Source organism: Anas platyrhynchos, chromosome 3, assembly GCF_047663525.1.
Source record: "Anas platyrhynchos isolate ZD024472 breed Pekin duck chromosome 3, IASCAAS_PekinDuck_T2T, whole genome shotgun sequence".
Classification (NCBI taxonomy): Eukaryota; Metazoa; Chordata; class Aves; order Anseriformes; family Anatidae; genus Anas; species Anas platyrhynchos.
In genome coordinates, this window is record NC_092589.1 from 45,175,893 (window position 1) to 45,200,463 (window position 24,571).

General features: G+C 40.4%; 1 protein-coding gene across 2 annotated transcripts; it reads left to right on the top strand.

Annotated features, from left to right (window-relative positions):
- Nucleotides 1-62: 62 nt before the first annotated feature.
- Nucleotides 63-16,694, top strand: ARV1 (ARV1 homolog, fatty acid homeostasis modulator). 2 transcript variants are annotated; one of them, XM_027454190.3, is made up of 6 exons: nucleotides 85-222; nucleotides 3,513-3,669; nucleotides 12,251-12,370; nucleotides 14,030-14,183; nucleotides 15,127-15,351; nucleotides 15,848-16,694. In XM_027454190.3, exons 2-6 carry the CDS (start codon nucleotides 3,619-3,621, stop codon nucleotides 15,952-15,954), a joined length of 657 nt encoding a protein of 218 aa, XP_027309991.1. In that variant the 5' UTR covers nucleotides 85-222; nucleotides 3,513-3,618; the 3' UTR covers nucleotides 15,955-16,694. The 2 variants fall into 2 exon arrangements, with proteins under 2 accessions (XP_027309990.3, XP_027309991.1); XM_027454189.3 differs by lacking the exon at nucleotides 3,513-3,669 and having other exon boundaries at nucleotides 63-222.
- The last annotated feature ends 7,877 nt before the right edge of the window (nucleotides 16,695-24,571 follow it).

A 24,571-nucleotide genomic window follows, 5' to 3' on the forward strand; every position in this document is an offset into this window, starting at 1 on the left:
GAGTCCGGCCCCCACGCTGGTCTCCCCGGAGGGAGGAGCGGAGAACTACAACTCCCGGCGTGCCCCGCGAGGCGGGCCGGGCCCCGCGCCGCCTCCGAAGGCGGAAGGGAAGGTGCGGGCGCCATGGCGGAGCCGGGCGCGTACCGCTGCGTGGAGTGCAGCGGCGGCGCGGAGGAGCTGTACCGGGACTACCAGCGCGGGGTGCTCCGCATCGCCCTCTGCGTGAGTAACGGCCGGGGGGGGGCTCAGCCGCCTCGTCCCGGCTTTGTCGCCTTATCTTCCCGTGGAGACTGCGCGGGGAAGTCATAAACAAGCTCCTGGTGTTTTAACCGGGGCTTTCGGAGCTTTCTGAGTTACTCCTGCCAAGGTTTGGTGCCGTTTGGGTAGGTTCTCCTCCAGGGGTTACTTCTCAGGTGGGTTGGGTTTTGGGGTGTTTTTTTTTTTTTTTTTCCTTTTTTTTTCTTTTCCATTTTTTTCCTTTTTTCTTTTCCTTTTTTTTTTTTTTTAATTTTTTTCCCCTTTTTCTTTCCTTTTTTTTTTTTTTCCTTTTTTTCCCTTTTTTTCTTTTTTTTTCTTTTTCTTTTTTCCTTTTTTTTCCCTTTTTTTATATTCTTTATTTTTTTTTCTTTTTTGGTAACGTGTGGAAAAACTGAGCGACCTAGCACCCTATATTTTAACATGGCGAAGAAGATCTGTCACGGAGGGATTTATCAATACACATCTTCACTAAGCCAATTATCCGCACTTTTCACAATATGCTATACTTCTCCTTATAAACTCTGGGAACCTTGCACGTTTACACATCACATAATACCCTCTAGTAAAGCTTAAATTAGTTGTGTGCTGTTCAGGCCTCGTTTGTGTTCGTCTCACCTGCTTACGCTGCCCTTGGCACTCAGAGAACGCTGCAAGAAGTTGGGTGAGTTGGCTGACTGCCAGGCTGTGGCCAGGTTTGTGCTGAAATTCCTGTACGCCTGTAAAATCTGGGGTCATTCAAGCGTTTCTTGAATCAGAAATAGAGAGTTCAGCAGTCAGTTCATAGAGATCTGTGGCTGGTTTGTATCTGGATAGATAGTAAAAGATCAAAATGTTAAAATGGGTTGTTACTATAGAACATAAAATAGCTAAAAACTTACACAAAAATCTCTACGGATTTCTCAAAAACTGGAGAGAGCAACAGTTTTTCTCAGGTGGAAGACAAATTAGGTAATAGAAATTGGCTTCTGCTGGCTGTAGGCTTGTACACTGCAGGGAAAGACAGATTTTTAGTTACTTCTTAGCATTAATATTATATATCAATCGTTAGTTTACTGTGGAGCTTCAAACTCGTCTTTGAAATCAAGGACAAGTTGGATGCGAAGGGACAAGTGTAATGTTTATGCCTGCAGCCATATCCCATGAGACTTAGTACGTCTTGTGAACCCGTGTTATCAATTACAGTTTTTATTTGGCTGTGATAATCTCTAAGGGAAACCGGGATCCAGTAGATGGCACTCGCTCCTCTTAGCATTTAACCATTTGATGACAGAGAACCCTGTTCTCCTGGAGCTCTGACATCCCATTAAGCTCAGAGTCAAAAGTCGCCGTTGCCGTGTTCATCACAAATGCAGAACTGTTTGAAAGAACAAGGAACAGTGTAAAAGAAAGAATAAATGAACCACACTGTCCTAATGAATTGGAATTGAGTCTGCCTTTCTCCATACAGGTCCAGATGTGTAGCATTCTTCTCTTATTCCTGTCAGTCATTTTCCTGCAGCTATGTTGTGGGTTGTCATGGTTTGATTTGTCTTAGTCCTAGTGGCCCTTACTTGGTGTTATCACATAATCTCTAATCCTTTCTCTCCATTTCTGGCCCCCCACGATGGGCTGAGAGGAGGAGCAGGCCATGTGAGGACCAGGCGGTAAGAAGCACGTCACCTCACAGTTTATCAAGTGGAGATCAGAATGTTAGAAAATTGTTAAGATCAAAAGGCTCCTTGAAGTGAGCTGATCTAAATTCAGCTTTATGTACGTATTGCAGGAAAGCACTGTTGTCATCTTCAGCTATCAAGAACTCATGGCAATTATAAAAATAACAGGGCAATTCTTGTTTTCATTTCTGCCCTTTAATCTGGAAGAATGTTCTTGTCACCGCAGTAACATTCAGCATCGTGCTGTTGACAAGAACTATCCAAGCATGGAATGTCACTTGATACCCTTCATGAAATTCAAGAGCAGTGTTAGAGTGAGTTTGTCATTAACCTGAAAATTGTAGTCAGTAGAATTTTCTGCACTTCAAAAAATGCAAAGATCCTGCTTACCAAAATGAAATATCATTTAGATCAGACATTTATATAGCTTGGAATGTAGACCCTAAATTACAGTGGGAACTGTCATGAAAATCTGAATGTATTTCAGAAAATTTGGAGGACTAAGGTGAGACCAGAAGGCGTATTCACTTGACCTGAGAACATCCTTTGTGAAATCAGAGCATGGAGTTAGACTGCTAGTCCTTTATGGCATAAAGAAATAAAAAATGAAGAATACCTACCTGGAAAAGACTGTATAATCATACTCAAAGTGAAAACAATGGACGTTATCCAAATATTTTTTTTGTTAAACAGCAGTGGGATACTTGTATCTCATTCCCATTTTCAAGTAGTCCTTGAAATAGTGATACGTAAAGGAAAATACAAACTATTTGTTTCATATTAAAATAATATGAAGTGTAATAGGCTCATCTACTTAGTTTTTATCTCCAGAAAATTAGGAGCATGTAGAACATTGTCACAGCTATCACTATTCTGTATCGACCCTACGAACTTGCTCCAATACTATTTTAAAGTGCTTCTTGATGAGCTAATAAATCAGCACCTAGAAGGTCTTTGCCATGGTCAGAATGGTCCTGTCATGCAGCACTATTTGGAACATCATCTTGAGGTTGAAGAAGTTGAGTTCTCCAAACAGGATCTTCCATGTAGCCCTACATTTATTTTTAGGATGTGTTTAACATGATCTGGGACTAATATTCAGGTAGAAGACTTGAATTTGTATGTGCACACAAAATACCACGATTCTGTATTCCATAGTTTAATGCTCGAGAGAAGAATGGATTTTTTTTTTCCAGAGGCAAATACTAAAAGCTTCCACTAGGGCTCATCTGTTTCCAGCCCACAATATTAGAGTGCAGTTTAGGAAATTTGATCTAATACGGCACTGCTTCAGCTTAGTTCCAGTAATCGTTTCTATTGCTCTTACAAAAAATAAGTTTCTTAGAGTTCCGTGGTGTAATTCTGATGCAGACAAGCAGACCTCACAGGTGTTAATATGTACTCTGGAAATAATTTTGCAAAGGCTACTGAAAAACTTAAGGAAATGTTCTTCCTTTATCAAACATAAAATTCCACTTAGTGCCATGAAATTTGGGATGGAGGAGTCATGTCTTTTGTTAAATGTCCTGTGGGGTGGCCAACTGCTACAAATTTTTCAAATTCTAACTTTTTTTTTTCTTAAATCTGTTTAATTGGTATTAGTTTCAGCAGAAGCCAACCCCAGACCTCTGAGACGGTGCATTCATTCTTGAGATTTGTATTTAGTGAATGAACCTTTTTCTCATCGTGCACGGATTTTGCTGTGGAAATGTCATTACAAAGAATAGGTGGGCTGTTGCTCCTTAAAAAGGACTTGCAGGTATTTATAAGTGGATAGTAATTTTTTGAGGAAATTCACCTCCTCAGCAAGAACCTGTTCAGTGTGGTTTTTTGATTCAGTGTGATAATTAGGGGGGCAGACGGGGTGGATGTGTGAGAATTGCCTCCAGTGAAGGTAAGGTTTGGTGGCTGCTGTGTCTCTCACTCATCAGTCCGGTGTGAGTCCTGCACTGTAAGCATGCTGACATTTTCCCTATTTTTACCCAGAAGTGATGGTCAAAGTAAGTGTAGGTGTTTCGTTATAGAAATGATTTTTAACACTCAAATCCTTAACACTGAAATGATGTGTAAGTAACATAGCAAAATATTCAGTTCATATATTCTGAACCAGCTGTTAACAGCAGTAACAAAAGTACTGTTCTGATAACGTAGCCATTATAGTATTAATGCTATAGGACAAAAAAAAAATACAATTGGGCTAACCTCAGATAAATTCTGCAGTTGAAGTGGAAAGAATATAAAAGGGAATTAGTGAACTTGATTGATTCAAAAGCAGAAGGAAAAGCTCTTTTTTTTTTTGTATTTGATTTTAAATCACTTTTTTGTTTAAAAAGAGTTTCAAAATTGTTAATAGCTTCAGACCCTAACAAAGGAAAATAAATTATCCATTGCAATGCATAGCTTTCAGCCAGGATCCCCCTTGTGTTTTGTAATAAGAAAGCCAAATTGCCTGAGCAGGGCACACTTCATTTAGCTTTTCTGCAATTAAAAAATAATTGAAAAGCTCTTTTATTGCAGCAAGGCAGAGAGACTATAAATGCTCTGAATGCAAAGCATTTGTGTGGTAAGGTGAAGAATCTCCCAAGAGTAAAAACATCATCCTGGAAAATAAAGTACTGCATTTACATAACTCAATCTGCAGAGCAACTCACTGCTGCAATGTGTTTCATTTAGGAAAAATATTATAAAAATATTTTTAATTTTAATTTTGTGAAATGGAGATCATTTCAAACTGAACTGTTTTATTTTTTGGCATATTAATATAGCTGCATCCCTCATAAAGAACCCATTCCTGAAAGCAGCACGGCTGATTACGTTTTATTGTTTAAGGGTGCTGCTGGGGTTAAAGGTAATCTCTCAAAATAATGGCTGCATGTTATTTTGCCCTCTGAACCTATGTAACTGAACCTGTGTTCATGATGAACCCATGGAAATGGTAAGATTTGCTCTACGGGTAGACCAGCAAAAAATTGTAGCTTCATTTTGCCAAACTCTAAACACTAGAAAAAGCAATACTAAAATGAAACTGTTGCACTGGTATTCCTATTATCCACAGATTTGCAAATATATTCCTGCTGTGGTGTAGTATTCATGTTGTTTTTAATTTAGGATGGAGCCTGGTTATTCAATACATTTATTTATTTTCTGTAGTACACTCTAGACTTCTCTTCAAGAAGAATGCTTTTCCCTTCTCCCAGCCCCATTCTCAAGTGCTTTTACTTAAAAATCCAGTATATTTTAATGTTGGAGAGAGCACTCTAAAAATGTATGTTCATATACTTTAGGAACTTAGCCCTTCGGTGACAGTAGGTACTTCCCCAAATATTTATACGCCATCGTTTATTTTGCATAAATCTGTGGACTGTGTTCACAGCTGAGTATCTCTGATGAATAAAGAATAGGTACACCTTTCGAACAGAATTTTATAAAAGGCTGGTAAAAATGCAGTAATAATTAGCATTTTAGTACTTTATTCTTATTTAATAAAACTTGCTGTTAAAATATATATTGCTTTTCTGATCTTTTCTCTGATTGTTTTGATCAGAAAGCATCTTGTAAGCTTAACTGTGAAGAACGTGGTTGTACTGGTGTTTGAAGAGGCTTGCATCTTAAAGATGTCTTTTTTAAAATAAAATACTTTGATTTAAAAATGTGCCTAGTTATCATAGAGTAGAAATTTGTTTTTTGAAGTAACAGACAAACATACTCAAATACTGTCAATAATTCATAAATTAATATTCATTTTAATTCATTGGAATACTGAAATACATTCAAAATAGCATTTTTTAGAGGATAGAAGTATTTATGGGACTTGAGTGTGTTAGTATCAAGCGTTCCTATAAACTGAAATGTAGCAATTTAGAAGAAAATCTCTAAGTGAAATTAACGGTGGCACATTTGACCTGTCTCTTCTGCAGCATAACCTGAAAATAGCTTGTAATCCAAGTCATCTATTTTTTCAAGAAAATACACCGGTTATGTCCTGTTTATGACGTCAATTGCATGTTTAAGGAAGAAATTAGAAACTGTTTTAAAAACATGCAGAAATCCAGATACTCCTTTCAGTAGGTTTAGATCTGGTTGTAATAAATTATTCGTTTATTTGAGAAAGACAAAAGAAAGCTGAAAAAGCTCGGTTTTGTTAAAGATGTACTTCACCGGTGATGCTGAATGGGCTGTTGTCTATAGCTGTACAGCGGGAATTAGACATGAGCACCAGTATTTTAGCTCACTCTGAGCAGCCTGGCTGAAATCTTAGAAGGAGGCCTGCCACCAGTTCTGCATAGCTGAGCTGCTCCTGCTGATCTGCTGCAGAAGAGCTAGGGATTATCGATGTTCATGAAGTTACATCATTTTACCTAGCTAAAGCTGTCAAGATAAACATACATGCACTTGAACTGCATTAACCTTTGCTTGCATTGATTTTGCTGAAGTCAGGCTCTAGTCACGAGTTTCCTTGCTAGGTGTTTAAGGTTAGTGGTAGATGTTTTAGTATTACAGCGGGAAAAGGGGAAGAAGAAAAAAAAAAAAGCAAAAGCAAAGTCAGGCACAGAGAAAATTTGATTTTGGAGGATTTACTTATTCTTGAATGTCCTCGTTATACAAGAAATGTCTTCATTTTGTCTGGTAAGTCTGTGTCAGCACACATACAAGTGTTCAGTGCAATGCTTCGAAGATCTCACAAGTCCCTGAATCTCCCAAAAACTCACTTTGGTCAATGGCCGGATAAGCAAAAAGGCTTTTCCTTTATATGGTTAATACTCAAATAGAAATTGAGTATATTAAGAATAGGATGCTGGTCTAACTCAAGAAGACAGCCAGACATTAATATATGTTCCTGTCTTTGTGTGAAATGTCCTTGAAAGTGGCTGGGTTTTGTGATATGTCAGATTTTCTTTTTGCCATTAAAATAACACAAGGGAAATAGGATTCTTAAATGTTTGGTGGTGGTATGTTGAAATATTGACTTAAGCATCATCCTTACAGCTGCAGAAGATTTGTTTGGTTGTGGCAGCCAGAAGCTCTGGAGGAGAAGCCCCTCATGCCTAATGCTGCTACTTGTGTATTTGTGGCAGTCTCCCTGTATGCCTGTGGTAGAATTTCTAGATGTTTTGTTTTGCCTGGAGGATTGGTCTGATATATTTTAATTATCTAAAATGCTTCTCAGCCATCAGTTAAAACTTTTCAGTAGCTTTTAGCTGTAGGGGTTTTGATGGGTGTTTGGCCAGGACCCCTTCATTTGCAAAAATGGTTTTATTCCTCCCAGAAAGGTTTTGGGCCCTGGTGTAAAAACGTTCAGTTCTAGGAAGATTGGAGAGCATAATGAATTTGTGGGCATGGAGGATATCCTTCATCCTTAACCTTTACAACACACGCTGTGTTGAAGAAAAATCTTTTGTTTGTGCTTGTCCAGTGCTTGTGTGAATAAACTTACAAAAAAAATGGAGTTTACCTGTGCTACATCAGCCTGGAGATTTGACATAAGTAAATTGCTGCCTAAATGAATGTGTTCATGATTTTCCTGTAGGAGGAAATGAAGCAAGGCATTGCCTTTAATTAAGATTTCTTCTGTGGTAGATTTGTCTCTTTATTAAATGCTGTAACTGTGGTCTTCTGGTAATTACATCCTTTCTTCCATCGCTCTGACTTTAATGTTAGACCCTTCCAACGGTTGGTTAATTAAGTTAATTTTTTAATTAACTTTAATTTTTGAGTTCTGCACTGCTGTTATACATAGTATTTTCTTTTCTGATCTAAATAAGTTTGTTGTTGTTTTTCTTGAGCTGGACCAAGAAGCACTGAGTGGTGGTAGCAGTGTTCCTCGGACAGTCTATTTGATTATGAAACATTTGTTCAGATGCTTTTCTTGATATGGAGATTGGTCTTTTGAGTCAATTTGCTAGTGAATTTTTACCTGATCAAATTCTCCAATAATATCTTTGCCTTTATATTTATCAGAATTAACTTTAGACACAGGGAATACTCTAAAATGGCGGAAACCATTTGCTCTTTGCTGACAGTTTGTCTGTAGGTTCACGTTGTCTAATGATTCTTCTGACTGTGGCAGCATTTCAGAAAGCTGCTGTGCACAGATTTCTGTGCTGGCAGTGCACAGCTGTGCGCTGATTAAAATGGAAATAGGGATCGTTTCTGTGACTTTGGTACTCTGAGCATGGCAGCCGATGTGTAGGCCCAGGGGAGTGGGATTAGCTCAGGAGAGGCTGGAGGACCAGTGGCAGGAGAAGGTCGGCCCACACGTACACAGCCTTCTGCAAGTGCCCTTGTTTGAGCTGAGGTGGTGGCTGTGACTGTAGAATCATTAGGGTTGGAAAATCCCTCCAACATCACCTCTTCCAACCACCCCCCTAACCACCAATGTCACCCACTAAACCATGTCCCCAAGCACCACGTCTAACCTCTCCTTGAACACCCCCAGAGGGTTCGTGACACCACCACTTCCCTGGGCAACCCGTCCCAGTGCCTGACTGCTCTTTCTGAGCAGAAATGTCTCCTCACTTCCAATCTGAACCTCCCCTGGCACAACTTGAGGCCATTCCCTCTAGTCCTGTCACTAGTTATCTGTGAGAAGAGGCCGGTCCCCAGCTCCTCACACCTTCCTTTCAGGCAGTTGCAGAGAGCAATGAGGTCTCCCCTGAGCCTCCTCTTCACACTAAACACCCCCAGCTCTCTCAGCCGCTCCTCACAGGACTTGTGTCCCAGGCCCTTCACCAGCTTCGTAGCCCTTCTCTGGACACGCTCCAGGGCCTCGATGTCCTTCTTGTAGTGAGGGGCCCAAAGCTGAACACAGCACTCATCCACTTGGCCTCTGCCATTGATCCAAACTTACCGGGTCCCTATGCAGAGCCTCCAAATGTAAAGTGTTGTGAAGTGGGAGTGGAGTTAGTATGGAACTAGTCCCCAGGGACATGATTCTCAGGGTCCTGGGCACTCACCAGCCACTGCCACCTCCCAGGGCCATGGGCACCCCCAGGAAACCTCAGTGGGACACGGGCACCCTGCCAGGATGTGGTCTCTCCTTCTGGGGCATGGGCGCCTGGGCGGCACCTCGCAGCTCTTCTCTCCCTGCCCATCTCCCTCATTCCTCTGCAGGTGTGTTCTCTACACCCCACACACAGCAGCCCTCACTTGCCCCACTGCCTCCCACGTGACTGCTGCCCCAAGCCCCTTGGTACCAAAAGGACGGACGCAGGTTCTGTAGGGATGATCTTTATTGAGCTGGGAGAAGTGGTCTGCTACCAACAGAAGTTTTCCGGAGTCTCCCAGCCAGCTCTGCTGCACACGCGTGCTCCTGCTGTCCTCTGTGGAGCAACAAAGCAGAGCCACGTCCTTTGGGATGCCAGCGGTCCCAGAGGCACCTCAGGGAGGATGGAAAAGGAGACTCCTCCTCAGAGGTCCTCATGAGATGAATGGCGAGTCCCCGCTGGCTGTTGTTCTGGCTGGGCGTGGGCAGCCCACCAGGGGACAGCTGGCATTGTCGGTGGTGCCCACGCAGGGAGGAGGTGTTCAGGGCGATGTTGGCATCCAGTTGTCAGGGGAGATGCCTTCAGCGCAGCGAGAGCCTTCGGAGGGCTGAGGTGTGTCCTGCCTCACCGGCTCGCTGTCAATCTGAAGAGAATTGACTGTCAGGTGGCTGAAAATGCTGTGCCACAATTACTAGCCAGGCACTTCCTTCCACCTGCCCCTTTTCCCAGTGCGATGCCTACCCTCTCACGGGCCTGAAGGTCCTAAGCCCAAGGGCTACCCCAACAGGTCGTGGGCATTCCCTGGCCACTGCCATCTTACAGGGCCGTGGGTGGTGGCCGGGCCACGCGTCCCTTTCCCTGGGTCATGGGCTCCTCCTATGGGGCAACCCCCAGCCACGGGTTCCGAGCTCCTCTCCCCCCTTCTCCTGGAGCATCAGCCTCCCCAAACCCATGGCCAGCAGCACTCACTCGCCGCGCTCCCTTTCCTGTCACCGGTGCACGGGATGCACGCTCTAGATGAATTTGCGGAGGGGGCACACGAGGGCTGTTCTTTTCCCGTGCTTGTTTTGTGCCTTCTTCCTCCGATGTGGCAGCCCAAGCTGTTGCAGGCGGAGCTGGTAGAGGTGCTTCAGGCACCTCACCATGATGGCAGCGTTGGCCTCCGTCCGTCCGAGCAAGGCTCCATCATCCAGAGCGTCCTTTCCCTGGCGGTCTGTCCAAAAGGAAGCTGAGGCCCGCCGGCCCATGCCCTGGAAGCAACAAGAGAAGCGGCACAGTGAAGGGCAGGGATGAGGGCTCACGAGGTGGCGAATTGTCCTGCTGGGCTCGGCTTCCTCTGGAGCTTCCAGCCTTGTAGGACTGCTCTGGGCAGCCGTGGGGGCTCACAACAGCTGGCCCTTTCCTGCACGCGGCGTCTCCAGCACTCACCTGTCTGAGGCGTCTCTTTACTCTTCTCCAGAGGCTGTGGGCAAGCAGCCCCACGCCAAGGGAGCAGATGGTGTCCCAGTGAGTGCACAGCAGCCAGACTCTCCCGCCCAGGGCAAGGTATTCCCAGAAGTGGAGCAGGGGGTAGGGCAGGTCGGAGGGCTGGTGCTCGGTGCTGACGGGACGTAGCTTTGGGCCCTCTGAAGGGTCCACGGAGTTCAGCCTGAGCCGGATCCGGCTGGGGCAGCTGGAAAGCCCGAGGCTGCAGGGCCAGTTGGAGACCTGGTTCTTGGCGCCTAGGCTCCGGCTGACCCTGACCCTTTCCCAGCAGTGGTGGCCGCAGAGACCAAGGCCACATGCCTGGAACACAGCCACGGCCAGAGCCGTGACCAGGAGGAGAGCCAGGATGAACTTCATCCTGCTCTCTCCTGGTGAACACAAATTGACACTGGGATGGCTGTCACGCTGAGCAGAGCTCCAGCAGTGACCACCAGCGCTAGCGGCAGTGACCAACAGCACTAGCGGCAGTGACTACCAGCACTAGAGGCAGTGACCAACAGCACTAGAGGCAGTGACCAGCAGCACTAGCGGCAGTGACCAGCAGCACTAGCAGCGGTGCCCAGCCGCAGCCCGCTTTTATACCCAGGTCTGAGGTCACAGGGCCTGTTGCCGGGAGATGGGCAGGCAACAAAGGCCATGGCAAGGCTGGGGAGGACGCGGGCAGCTGGGCTTCGAAGCCTGCTGCTGCCACTGCAGTCTGCAGAGGGGGTCTGTCTGACCAGCGGGGCGGTGGGCCTGAGCCCCCCGTGTTTGGGACTGTGCCCTGGATTTCTCAGTGAGAGGGAGCCGTGGCCAGAGCCACATCCAGGCGGGGCAGCCGTGGCACGGTTCTCCTCAAAACCCTCCTGGGGGCAGAGCGGAAGCCCCTATCAAGAAGAAATCCCCAAAATGGCTGTTGGTTGAATAAAATTGTAGAATCATTGAAGTTGGAAAATGTCTCTAAGATGATCTGCTCCAACCACCCCCTACTACCACTGTCACCCACTAAATCATGTCCTTAAGCACCACCTCCAATTTTTCCTTAAAACCCCCCAGAGGGTTCGTAACACCACCACCTCCGTGGGCAACCCGTCCCAGTGCCTGACTGCTCTTTCTGAGCAGAAATGTCTCCTCACTTCCAATCTGAACCTCCCCTGGCACAACTTGAGGCCATTCCCTCTAGTCCTGTCACTAGTTATCTGTGAGAAGAGGCCGGTCCCCAGCTCCTCACACCTTCCTTTCAGGCAGTTGCAGAGAGCAATGAGGTCTCCCCTGAGCCTCCTCTTCACACTAAACACCCCCAGCTCCCTCAGCTGCTCCTCACAGGACTTGTGTCCCAGGCCCTTCACCAGCTTCGTAGCCCTTTTCTGGACATGTTTCAGGGCCTCCATGTCCTTGTAGTGAGGGGCTGAAAGCTGATCACAGTACTTGAGGTGCTGCTGCTCCTCTGCTTGCTCCTACAAGTTATTTCCCCCTCAGGTCTCCTGGTTGAGGCTCTTGTAGGACTGTTCATAGCCATTCTGTTAACTGTTACAACAAGTGCCTCTTGTCAGGAGGATCAAGCATCTCTTTAAAAAGAAGGAAATGGTAACTAAGTAAGTACATCCTTCATAATTTAATGATCTGTGTTAATCTGAAGCCTACAAAAGTAAATGGTGTATCTTTCTGGCTTACAAAGGAAATCTTTGTATTAACCGTAGTGTCAAAGGGGGAAAGTACAATTTTTGGGGATGAATTAAAAACCTTTTGAAAATTAAGATTACACTAAGGAAAGACTAACAAGAATTGACTAGCTACTTTGTATTTCTGCAATTGTGCTAAGCTCGGAGGAACATTTCATAAACTTTTTTTTTTTTTTTTTTTTCCTAATTCTTGTTATTTTATGATTTTCAGAAATCCTGCCAGAAACCTGTGGACAAATACATTGAGTATGATCCTGTTATCATCTTGATTAATGCAATTTTGTGTAAAGCACAAGCATACAGACACATTCTTTTCAATACAAAGATAAATGTAAGTTGCTATGCCCCCACTTTCTGACTTTTTTATGTTAAAGACAATATTTATGTTTGTTAAATAGGTTGGAATAGCTGTAAAAATCAGGAACTGTTCCCTTTCACAGCTATGAGCAAGCCGAACCTGTTTGGTTCTCAAACAAATAAAGGGTCTAATATTACGAATGGAACGTATGAAGTCTCAAACTCTAGCTATTACTGAGAAAGTTACTTTCTCTACAATACCAGTAAAAACAGCTATCATCCTACATATTAAAGTGAGTCCTAGTTGGACTCATTGGAAGGGAAAGTTCTAATTTCAAATTTGTTTCTAACTTAAATTGCTGATGGAAACAATTATTTTTGAAGTGAGCTATAGTAGTACAACATGGCATATTACCAGTACTAAGCCAATTAATACCAATTAAACCTATGCTACTACTTTCTTGTGAGTTTGCTCCTGAGTAATTAAACTTGTCCTGAAAACTGTAGCAAGAGATAATGCTTTCACATGAAGCATTCTTGTTCTTGACGCAGTTACGGAGTCAACTTAGTTGTGCTGGTCATACTATTGGAGTGTAGAGGTAGTTGGTCTGATAGATTTCCTTTTTTTCCAGGAAAGGGAAGCTAATTTACAACAAACGATGCAAGCATAAGCGTATGTTGTGTTCATGTTGATACTTCTTGACCAGTCCAGTGTTAAGCAATGTAGATAGATATACTGGCCTGGTCTTTCAAACAGAAATCTGATTAAAGGTTTGTAATTAATTCATTGCTTTTGGAGACTGGTGGTGATGCTTTCCATGAGGCTTCTGAAAGAATGTTCCATTTGTGGAAATGTCATCCATCAACTGAAATTTTAAACTTGCTTAGGCTGTACATGCAGTCAGCATAACTAGTCTCTACTGGATAAAAAAGAAAAAAAAAAAAAACAAAACAAACCAAACAAAAAAAAAACAGAGTATTCATTCACAGAAGTTGCATTGTTTGTTAAATCTGTGTAAAATCAAAGTTCACCCTCTCCCCCATTGCCTTATAGAACATGTTTAATGTTGAAATATGTGAAGTATGGACACTCATGACATAATTTTTGCATCACTTCAGAGGATACTTTAAGTTTAGTTTGGTTATATTGCTCCTTTTATTGTTGATTCCTCACCCTTGTCTGAAGTAAAAAATATTTTTGGTCTAACTACACTACCAGTTTCTTCTAATGGAGATACAGATTGCCACAGGGAAAAATAAAAACAAGGGTGCTTAAACCAGTTCATTGAATGGAGTAGATGCCGTTACACTGAAGTTTTTGACAGTATAGCTCTATTAGCTACAGCACAATTTTCGTTTTTATATTTCTAACTGAAAGAGTTTTAACTATTTAAAAAATATAAAAATAAAAAGCAGGCTTTAAAAACTACTTATGTATTTTCTTCTGTGCAGAACTGTTAACACAGTTTTCTACACCCTCTAATTTGCCTATCAGGTTAATTGATGTTAAAAAGATGATGTGCTAAACTAGTTGCTCAACAGAAGTAATTTGCTTATATTACTAAGCAAATAGAAAATAACTACAGAGCTTGTTTGTTTAGAGATATAGAAATGTATATCAAATACTAATTTAACACTGATTTAATTTATGCTGATTTAACAGTAATGCTTTTATTGTTCTTTCATTTACCAGATTCATGGTAAGCTCTGCGTATTTTGTTTGCTCTGTGAAGCTTATCTCAGGTGGCTCCAACTGCAGGATTCAAGCCAAAATACAGATCCTGATGACTTAATCAGATATGCCAAGGAATGGGATTTTTATAGGATGTTTGGTATTGCTTCTTTAGGTAAGATCAAAAATTATTTCATTTAACTATCAAGTGTACATTCTAAGCATTCGATAATTTTGAGTCTTATTATACAAGCCTGTATTGCAAAAAAACAAACAAACAAAAAAAACACATTAGAATAGATGTCATGTCCGACCCAGCATGGTTAAATGATTATGCACATGTTCTCTAATTTACTAGCAGGAGAGTTAGAACTAGTTGGTCTTTTAGGTCCCTTCCAACCCAAGCTATTCTATGATTATGATTCTATGAAATTCATATCCCAACATTGATTACAATTTAGACCAATATTGTCAGCATTATATATCAAATCACTGAAAAGTAGCAATATTCAAAATCGTGGTCTGAACTGTTTTCATAGTTTGAAAACTAGTATAGAGCTCAACCAGTTGTTGTGAGAGTTGTTTTGGTATCTGCATGAGTTCCAGTGTTACACAGAGAGAAGGTGTCAAGAAAAGTCTAATAGCTCAATGATATTTTCACTTCAGTGTTTCTCCTGGTGCTGCATGGAAAAGGTTCATTGCTGGTGACCTTTTCAAAAATAAAAAGTATTGATGATCTTATTTTACAGACGAACAGACAGCTTGGGAAAAACAAACAAACAAACAAAAAAACTCCTTTTGTTGAAAAGTAGAGTTTTAATGTATTAAACTGCCTGTGCTGTATGGTGTCAAAAATTACAAGTATGACTGCTACGTACAGAAATCTGTGATAGTTATTTTGAATGTAATGATACAGAATTAGCTTAGGTAAGTAATAGTCACATATGACTATTAAAATGAATGCAGGAGCTGGAGGACATGTTCATGTTTACATATGTCTTTTAAATAGCAGTGTCTCAGTTTCATTTGACACAAAGCATTTCATTAAAATGTTTCCAAAAAATGACTTGATTTTGGTGCTTCATTCTCTCTTTCCATCTCCTCTTATTTCCTCTTAGAACAAACTTCATTTCTGGTTGGCATCTTTATTGCCTTGTGGTGGATGAGACCTGAGATGCTAAAAACCAAGTCTGACTTCATTTTACTTCTCAAAGCACTGCTGTTGTCTGGCTATGGAAAACTTTTGCTAATTCCAGCTGTTATTTGGGAACATGACTATACGCCTTTGTGCCTTGTGTTTATAAAAGTATTTGTCTTGACATCAAACTCTCAGGCAATTAGAGGTACGTTTTTGCTTTGTTAATACATGATTTGTGTAGAACTTGTGTGAGAATGCAGCTGTTAGTCACTTTTGTCACTTTTAAAGTTTTTTTTAAGTCACTTTTGTTGTTGCTGTATCAGTATCAGACATCACTGACATAGCTTCAGCCTAAAGCAGTAATATTTAAACTTTCATATAAAGTGAATTTAAAAAAAAAAAAACTTAGATAAGAGATGCTTTTTCTTTTTTTTTTTTATCCACCATCTCTTTGTATATGTTACATTGCATACATCAGTTACGGTTTGAGACACCTTAGTGTGGATCATTGAAACATTAAATAGAATTCTTTGTATGTCTGGAAGATGAAAATTTCATGTTAATTTTATGCATGGCTTTGGAATTCAGATTTTAACACACTGGTGTGATTTCTTACACATACAAATTAATATGAATTCTCACATGGTTTCTGTGGACTTCTTAGCTGGAAATCAATACATTTGTTTTGTTTTCTCTTGCAGTTACATTGAACTTGAACCGAGTGCTCTCTTGGTTGGCCATCGTCTTTGGATTAATTCTGGAAAATGGTGTGGTTTGCTTGGTCCAGAAAATTGGATGGGATGTTTGAAATGTTAGCGCAGACCTAAGGAAATACAACGTGGTGATCATTTTCTGAGAATGATCTCTGCCAGCAGGCTCTGAAGACACTATTTTTATAGTGATAAAGAAGATGATCGATAACAAAAATTTTCATTAGTGGTGTGAGTGGATGGTTTTAGGATGAGTTCGAAAGAGAAACTTCAGAAGGTGTCCTGTTAAATTTGATGAGCCATAAAACTTCAGCCTTAGTTTTTTGCATTAAAAATATGAATGTGTCACTATCCTAATAGCCTTATAATTCTGGCTGTATGGCTGTAATAAAAAAAAAAGGTACACTGAAAAAATTCAGCACTGCCAACCATCACTGCATTTTGTCAGAAAGATGGGGATGAATCCTTCCCTTAAACGGAAGGAAAAAAGTCAGTGGAAAAATATAAAAGGCAAAATTGACATTTCCACAAAACCAGATTTTCAGAGAGAAGTGAACACATACAAACAGATTTTTAGAGAAAAGGCAGCTATTACAGATTGAAACTGCAGTGGACAAATTAAGTTGCATTCTCCTGAGTGCTTATATAACAATCCAAAATAATAAAATATTTAGTTCTAGAATAATCTCTAGGATGTATAGTTTTAAATGGCTTTGAATTTTATGTGATCTCATAAAAAGTGAAGTATGAGGCTGCTCAGCAATGTTCTTTTATGGAGTATTATTTATTGGAAAAGAAACAAGGTTTGGACTGTATTAATAAAGAAACGTTTATAGAAGTTCTGCATCCTTTTTCCCCAACAGGCAAGGAGAGTGCTAGATGACCCACAAGAGAACTGGCAGAATTGGTTTTCTCGAGGCAGCATTTAGGACACTAACCTTACTCTTCTGCAGATCAGTTTCTATCATGTTTCATCCAGTGTTTAATTTTCCTGCTTCAGTTCTGGAAGGCTGTGCTGACTCAGATACTACTTCCCTACTTCATTTTTCCCACATGCAGTCTCCTATCTCTGTTTTGGAAAATGCATTAACAAAATTAACATTTTGCAACATCTTCAAGTTAATTATGAACAGGTTTAGAGTAAATCTAGATTATGAGCACAGAAGACATCAGACTTCTTAGAACCCTTGCAACAACACAAGCCATGTTAAGTTACTCTGTTAGAAAAGCAAATGATTGCTAATTCTTTTTTAATAGGTCAGAGGTTGACACCACTCACATATGATTTGTTAGATTTGTTATCTTTCTGAGCATGTGACAGTGAGGCCAGAGAAAGCACACAAACCAACAAACAACAACAACAACAACAAAAAACACAATACGGCCTCTTTTAAGAACACAAGACAAGTCAACACTTCAAGTACTCCAGCAAGCACATAGTTCTGAAGGAGTATGAGGGCTCCACCTTGCTACTGGTGTCAATTAATGACCAGACAACTGATGGTGGGTGTGCAGTTGTTCACTGGTTGAGCAGCAGCATTGTCAACATGGTATCTAGAACATGCTTTGCTTTACATAATTACTTTTGGGGCAATACTCCTCCTCCAAAAGTGTTTTTTGTTTTTTTTTTTAAGAAGAGTATGTTGCACAAGGTGCATAGATTAGTGTTTGTTGTCCTCCTAAAATACCAACACACATCACTGCAACAGATGCTGCAGGTTGAGATGATGCAAAGGGAAAGAGCAGTAGATCTTTTAGAAAACCTGGAGGGGTGCTGGTTTGGCCTGCTTTCATTTTCTTATTTCTCCTTCTGCCAATAGTGTAAGAGGGAATGCAGTTCTGCTGCAGCAGAGAGGGTGACAGAAGAATAGGCACTAGGAAGATGCTGGTGTGTGCTGAGCTAATTCCCACTGTTACTGTAGCTGTCATCTGCCATTCACCCATCTCTCTGTTCACCTTAGAAGTACCTCAGCATTGCAACTGATAAAGTTTCTTACCATTTGGTATGTCCCTCTTCAGGAATTGCTTTCTCCTCCCCACCCACCCACAATTTATTTATTTTTTTTCTAATGATGTAAAAGCAATGTTTTTGTTTGTGTTCCTGTTATGTTTTTTATTACTATTAATCTTATGCGTCATGGGTATACACAGAAGATTTTTTTGTTTTTAAGAAATGTCTCATCTGCTCTGGCACTGATTTCAGTCAAAAGGCTGAGTGGAGCACATTTAATTACAGGTAATAGAAAGGAAAGATTTTGTGTGACATGTAACATACATATTACCTATTCAACAGCAAAAATGTAAATACAATGTACATAAATTTTGGGGAAAAACAGTTTTATTGAAGTTTACTTAAAATTAAAAAAAAAAAAAAAAGATCTTTGGGACAATTTGAGTTTTATTTAGAAGACCTAGAATGGACATGAATACATTCCAAAGGAAGTGCGTAATGTTGTGTCACATATAGTGATAACATCTCAGTGTTGTGCTCTGTAATGTTATCAGGAGCCACCACTATTCTTATGCAACTAGGAGGAAGGAGAAGAAAATTAAAACTACGCAGCTGTGGAACAAATGTAGGTGTTGTACACGTTTTCATTCTTCAAGAGGCATCATCATGATCTGGGCGTTCAGCATTACGTGGTTTTATGACTCCTAATTTACCAGAAGTGGAATGAGAAATGCAGTAATACTCTGTCAGGCCAGGGGGGACTTGAGAACTTCCTCTGCATATGTGTGTGGGGTGCACATTTGATGCCTTTGGGAAAGGATTCTGTATGGTGCTTCAGGGAGAACCTAGACCATTTCAAAGGCCTGTCTGTTTAAAATAGTCGTGTCTCTCATATTTATTTATTTATTTATTTATATAATCTTTCAAAAAAAAATTTTAATAAAATAGTCTTCTGTGCTAGAAGATATATTAAAAATAGCCTGCCCTTTCTACATATCCTCATATTGTTTCATTGACTTATGTGCAAAGGTTTATTTGGGCTAAGAAAAATAAAAGCCAGCAAATGAAGCCCTGTAAATAGTTGTGAGTTTTGCTTAGAATCTAATGGGATACTGGAGCCTATAGAGGAAGGAAATAAGTGGAGGAAAGGTGAGAATTCTGTTGGATTAAATGCACAGAACAATCCGTGATGTTACTCAGACTTGGGTTGAGCAAAGGTTTAGCAACTATGCAATGTGAACTTTACCTGGGTCCATAGGTCAAATAACAAGTATTTAGAAATTATTCGGTACAACATTGAAGAAATGGCATATAAGCTAAGAAGGAAGACTTAAAAGATGGTAGCAGTTGGGCAGACTTTGACCAAATTAAGAGTTGAGAAGATTATAAAAACTAAGGGGATAGGGGAATAGTCTCAATAAAAGTTAACGTGTAGGAAAAAAAAAAATAAGCCATTACAAATGTATTATAAAACAGTATGAGTGTATGACTTAAGTAATGTATGAACATCATACTCAAATTTTCTAAGGGTGAACAGGAAGGAAAAATGTTGTTTGTAGATATTTTTGTAATAGTCTAACTGATAACATGAAGTGGTCAATGATGTTTTCAAAACAGTGAAGTCTATGGTTTTCCTTCAGAAAAGTTGCTGGTAACATTATCTCGGTGGTTTGCACCCCATCCTTGAAAACACACTCCTACAAACAGAATTACCAATTATACAGAGATAAATAGAATTAAATGCTGTGAACAGGAAGGGGTATGCCTCAGCAGGGATTCTCCCTTGATTCTGCAACAGTGCACGGTGTTCTAGGTTTTGCTGGTGAGGAAAAGGCTACTACTACCCTCGTGACCTCATTCAAGTATAGACAAGTAAGTCTTTTCTTACACAACAAGTCCTGTTTCTGGCATACAAGCTGCCATTTGTTAAGCCAGTCTTCACAAAGTTGAAAGTCTAATATCACATCTGCACTGGAAAACTATTAGCAGCTGATTTATCTTAAAACAAGAAAGCTTTTGTTTTTCAGGAACTTGTGCGCTTTTGCAGTCCGTCAGCTCTCACCCAAGTGGAGGATGTTAAGCACCACAGTGCCATCTGGAGTTGAAGAGTGAAGCACTATTGTTTCTAAAAACTGGAAGGAGCATCAACATACTTTATCTTATTTTTTGGAAAATCACTAATTCAAGCTTTTGAAAGTATTACTCATTTTCAGTTTGGAGACATGTTATAACGAACTTAGTGATCAAAATCAGCCCACAAAATAATTGTTTCATAACTTGTATAAAAGTCCATTCTCTATTCCACCAGGAAAGCTATGAAATGCAAATTATTTTAGTGTGGCATCATCCTATTTAAGACAAACAGTCATGCAAACTAAGATTATTTTGAGTAGTCTCACTGATTTTAGAGAAAATCCATGTGGTAAAAGGCATAGTGAATGCATGCCTTCGCTGCTAAAAATCAGTAGGAATTTTGACACTGGATTAATTTGAAACCCAAGTTGCTGCAGTTAGACTTTGCAGGAAGGAGCATATGACAAGATTCCTGAATTCTCTCCTGGCTCTTTTAAAATGCTGACCTTCGTAGCCTTTCCAATAATGCTTACTATATTACTTACTAGAAAGAAGATCTGAATTTGAGGAGCTTTGTAAAATCTTTTTCCTACATATGATCTGTGGTCCTAAATTTGCAAAGCTCTTTTGAGCACTGTATAAATAAACGGCAGGCCTGGAAAGTGCCTAGGAAATACTGCCAATTATGTTTTATTTGCTCCTCAATAGGATTAGAGATCCTTTTTTTTTTTTTTTTCCTTGGAAAAACTGTGGTTTAAATTCCTTCACATAATATGAGTGTGAACTTGTATAGTTTGTATATATGCTGGCTGCTGGAGAAATAAATCCAGATGCCTCCCATAATTTTTTTATAATCTGTAACTGTAATTCTGAATACATTTTTAGGCAAAAGAATTGTCCATAATATGCACAGAAGTGCATGGCACGGCTATCTGAGCACAACAGTAGGGGTCTGTATCCTCATTCTGGATATGAGACTGAGTGCTGCTGTGACCTTGAGCAAGTCATGTACGTATCTCCATGAAATGACTGTACCTCCACCACCACAGGATTTGGGAGAGGATTAATTTGTTGATGTCTGCTTAAAAAGATGAAAAGCATTAAGTCCTCTCAGCTGCAGTCATTAGGAGTCAGTCAACACCATGTATGTCAGACATGGAAACAGAGATGCCAGGGGGCAGAGAATGTGAATACCGAAGTTGATGTGTTTAAAGAATTCTTCTTTGATATGTCAAGGGAAGTTTTAATTCTGACCCTTGCTGGCCTACAGTTCTATAACATAAATATCTGTAGACTTTTAGGGGTATATACAGCGAATCATGAATCCCTTATTGTGAATTTTAAGTTATTACAGCTGCTACGTGTGCCAAAATAAAACTGAAATTAGTTAAGAAAATTGGAGGGGTGGGAGCTGGCGCCTTAACTGATCTTACTTTCAGCTATCTGAAAGGAGAATTTAGGTATCCTGTTTTATTTGACAGTATGAGACTTTGAGGTAGAAAGCACAGGTATGTCTTTCATAAAAATTTTTTTTTGAAAAACATATTTGTAATTATTAATATCTTTTCAGTAAATGACTCCATTAACATTGCACAAATTTAAACAAGAAAGCAAAATGTCAACACAGAAGCACTTGTACTCACCTTGCATTTTCTTCTTAGGACTGCTAATTCCCTGTTAGTAAGCAGCCATGGTTATTACCTTTACAGTGATTTCCTGCCCCACATGCCTGTAGCCCATCTGATGCTGTCATTCCTGCATCACTCCCAAACTTTGATCCCTTCTTTGGTCTCTCACTTCACTTCCAGTGCAAGGGTTTGGTTCTTACCTTCAAAGCCACCGGTGTATCATGTCTTGGCTACAGCAGAGATAGCATCTCTTTCTCTCTGTACAAGTACAGCATTCTTTTGATCAACAGAAATCAAAAGCCAACAATAATGTAATAATAACTAGGAAGAAGAGAGCACCCACTGCATAATGAAGTGCCACATACCAGAATCAGGAAAAATGGTTTGGACTTCGCAGGATTGAGAGCAAAAGTAAATATATCAATTTGAGTACACTCCTTATCATCTTTTTCAGCATCAAGGATCTCTGTTTCTCTGAGGACAATTCTGCTTTGCAGTGTGGAAGTGACAGGTGAGTTGCACAGCTAGGAAACCATAACCCATCTCTTACTCATTCTGTCCTGGGAGAGAGCAGTATGACAGTAAGACAGTGCTGATCATTGAAGTATTTGTTCAGAAAGGACAGACAGATAAGTCAAAACCTTTGCTAGGGAAAAACAAATGATTTTTGCTAGGAATGAATGCAATGGTTCCTTACATATACGTTTCCTTACATAAGCACACGAAGAGACTAGTTTTAATGAAAACTCAATTCTGTTCAAATTTTATTTTACACTGCTTCCATTTTAAGTTTTTGTTTTGTTTTGTTTTGTTTTTCCCCAAAAACTTTCCTACTCAATTGAACTGTGGAATTTATCTAAATCATATGTGTGCATGTATACACAAAGAGAGAAAGGGAAGGTCCATTGATCATCTTGTTACAGCCTGTGCATTTTCTGCCTTAGTTATTAGTATTAAATTGTGTAACTTCTACCTATGCCACCTTGCAGATGTGATCTCAGCTGCACCACGTGAAGGTTCGTCATGGAAAGAAAATGCCACCTGGGAGGAAGGCACCTTATCCTCACAATAGTTTGACTATGCAGCAATAACAGATTGTATCATTAAAAAAAAGTCCCTGATAAAGCAGCATGAAAAATGTATATAGATCAGTTCTGCCTTCTCTCACTGTTACTCATCTGTTTTCATTTAAAAAAAAATGCCATCATGGTGATGCTAATCTAATTCAGCTGCAGGAGCTCTTTGATAGGAAGTTCAGAGAGGTTTTTTAATCCTCTACATTATGTCCTGATAGAGGACAGCAAAACAGGAAGTTCTCATGCACAGATCCTTCCTCTTTCTAAAGGCTGCGTGGAAGATAGCCATCTGCAATTTCATGCCATTATACAGAAAAGTGCTGGCTCCTCTAAACTCCTCGCAACAGCTGTTCCTGAGCACTTGGCTCTTTGTCCTGAGCTGGCAGCTGGCTCTGCCACTGTCAGGGAGGGAAGAGATCTGTTTTCACAGAATCAGATAGGGCTAAAAGGGAACTCAGAGATCATCTGGTCCTTCATCCAGCCATGAGGCTGGACTGGCACTCTGGACAGATGTTTTGGCTGGCAGCCGGAGATCCTGCCTCAGAGGAGCCAAAGTTCAGCTGTCTTTCCTAAATTAAGAGACCTGCTGGATTTTGCTATGCGCAGCAACAGTTTGATGTCCTGTTGTTCTTCAGCTTTTAAACCTGGACTTACTTATTGTGAAGATGGTGGCTTGATCTCTTAGCTATGCAGCATCCTCTATTTTTATTCTCCTGGTTGCATGCTTCAAAAACTCTGCTGCCCCTTGCAACAGCCTTGCTGAGCCAGATGCATTAAAATCCATCAGATTGCTTAGCTGTAGAGCTGCAAAGTGTATAGGACTTTAAATAAGGCAATCTGTACCTCTTCAAATCTACCGACTTCTCATCTGGACTTACTTACACATTGGCTTACACACAGTTAAGTTTAAACAAAAATATGATCGCTGCCTGCAAACTCAAGTATTTAATTCAGAAGGCAATGAAAGAATGGGTGAATTGAGATCTCTGTTCTTGGATAATAAATGCATCTGTACAAACAGCCATTTAATTTGTAAAATAAGTTGTCATCTAAATTTCTACAGTCAGCACAGATTTAAACAGACTCTTACAAAGGAGCGTATGCAGTAATAGTGAGATATGCTTGGCTTCTCTAATGCTGATTGACATATTTTGTCTCTCCACACCTGCATTTAAAGGCATAGAAAAGAGTTTTATTCTCTGTGAGAAGTTATATTGAAACACTAGAACAATTCTCCATTTGCAACAGAAACAGAAAGGACTTTCTGAATGACTGGCTAGTGATAAGTGGCACAGGGAAAAAAAGTCCCATTGTTTAATCATATAAAGCACTAAAGACAAGACAAATCTATTTACATATGAAAACTCAGACCTCAAGCAAATCCTACAGAAAAGAACATGAGGCAAGATAAAAGAAATGCATAAAACAGATAGGAGAATTCCTTTCCCCCCTAGAGATTACCACAAATTTCTACCTCACTCATTTATCATTAAATTTTAATCCTTTATGCAAGCACAACGACTGTCCCCAAAATACACTAGAGCTTTGTTCATAAATGTCTTTCCTCCGCTAAAAATGCCTGGAAAGAAAGGTATAAATGATATACTGAATAGGTGCTACATATCCCATTTCTCTCTGCAGGAATAATATATGGTGTGATAGAATGTATTTATGGAAATCCTTCCCCAATTTGAGCAGTGTGGCTAAGTCAGTCAGAAAAAGCAAGGGTAATTGGAAGATGTCAGCAAAGAATCTGCATGATTTGTACAATAATAAAGAGAAGAACAAAGGAATATGAAGACCCTTAGAATATGGATGTGCTGTGTTCAAAACACAGAAAGGTAACAAGTGATAACAGGATTTGGGTATGTTTGTACTATGAGAAATGAATTTTCATCCTAACAATGTATTATTTCTCTTTCAGCTCATTCTGATAAAATGTCCTTCTCCTATACCAAACAAGTGTTTAAATCTTTAGGTAGTTTAC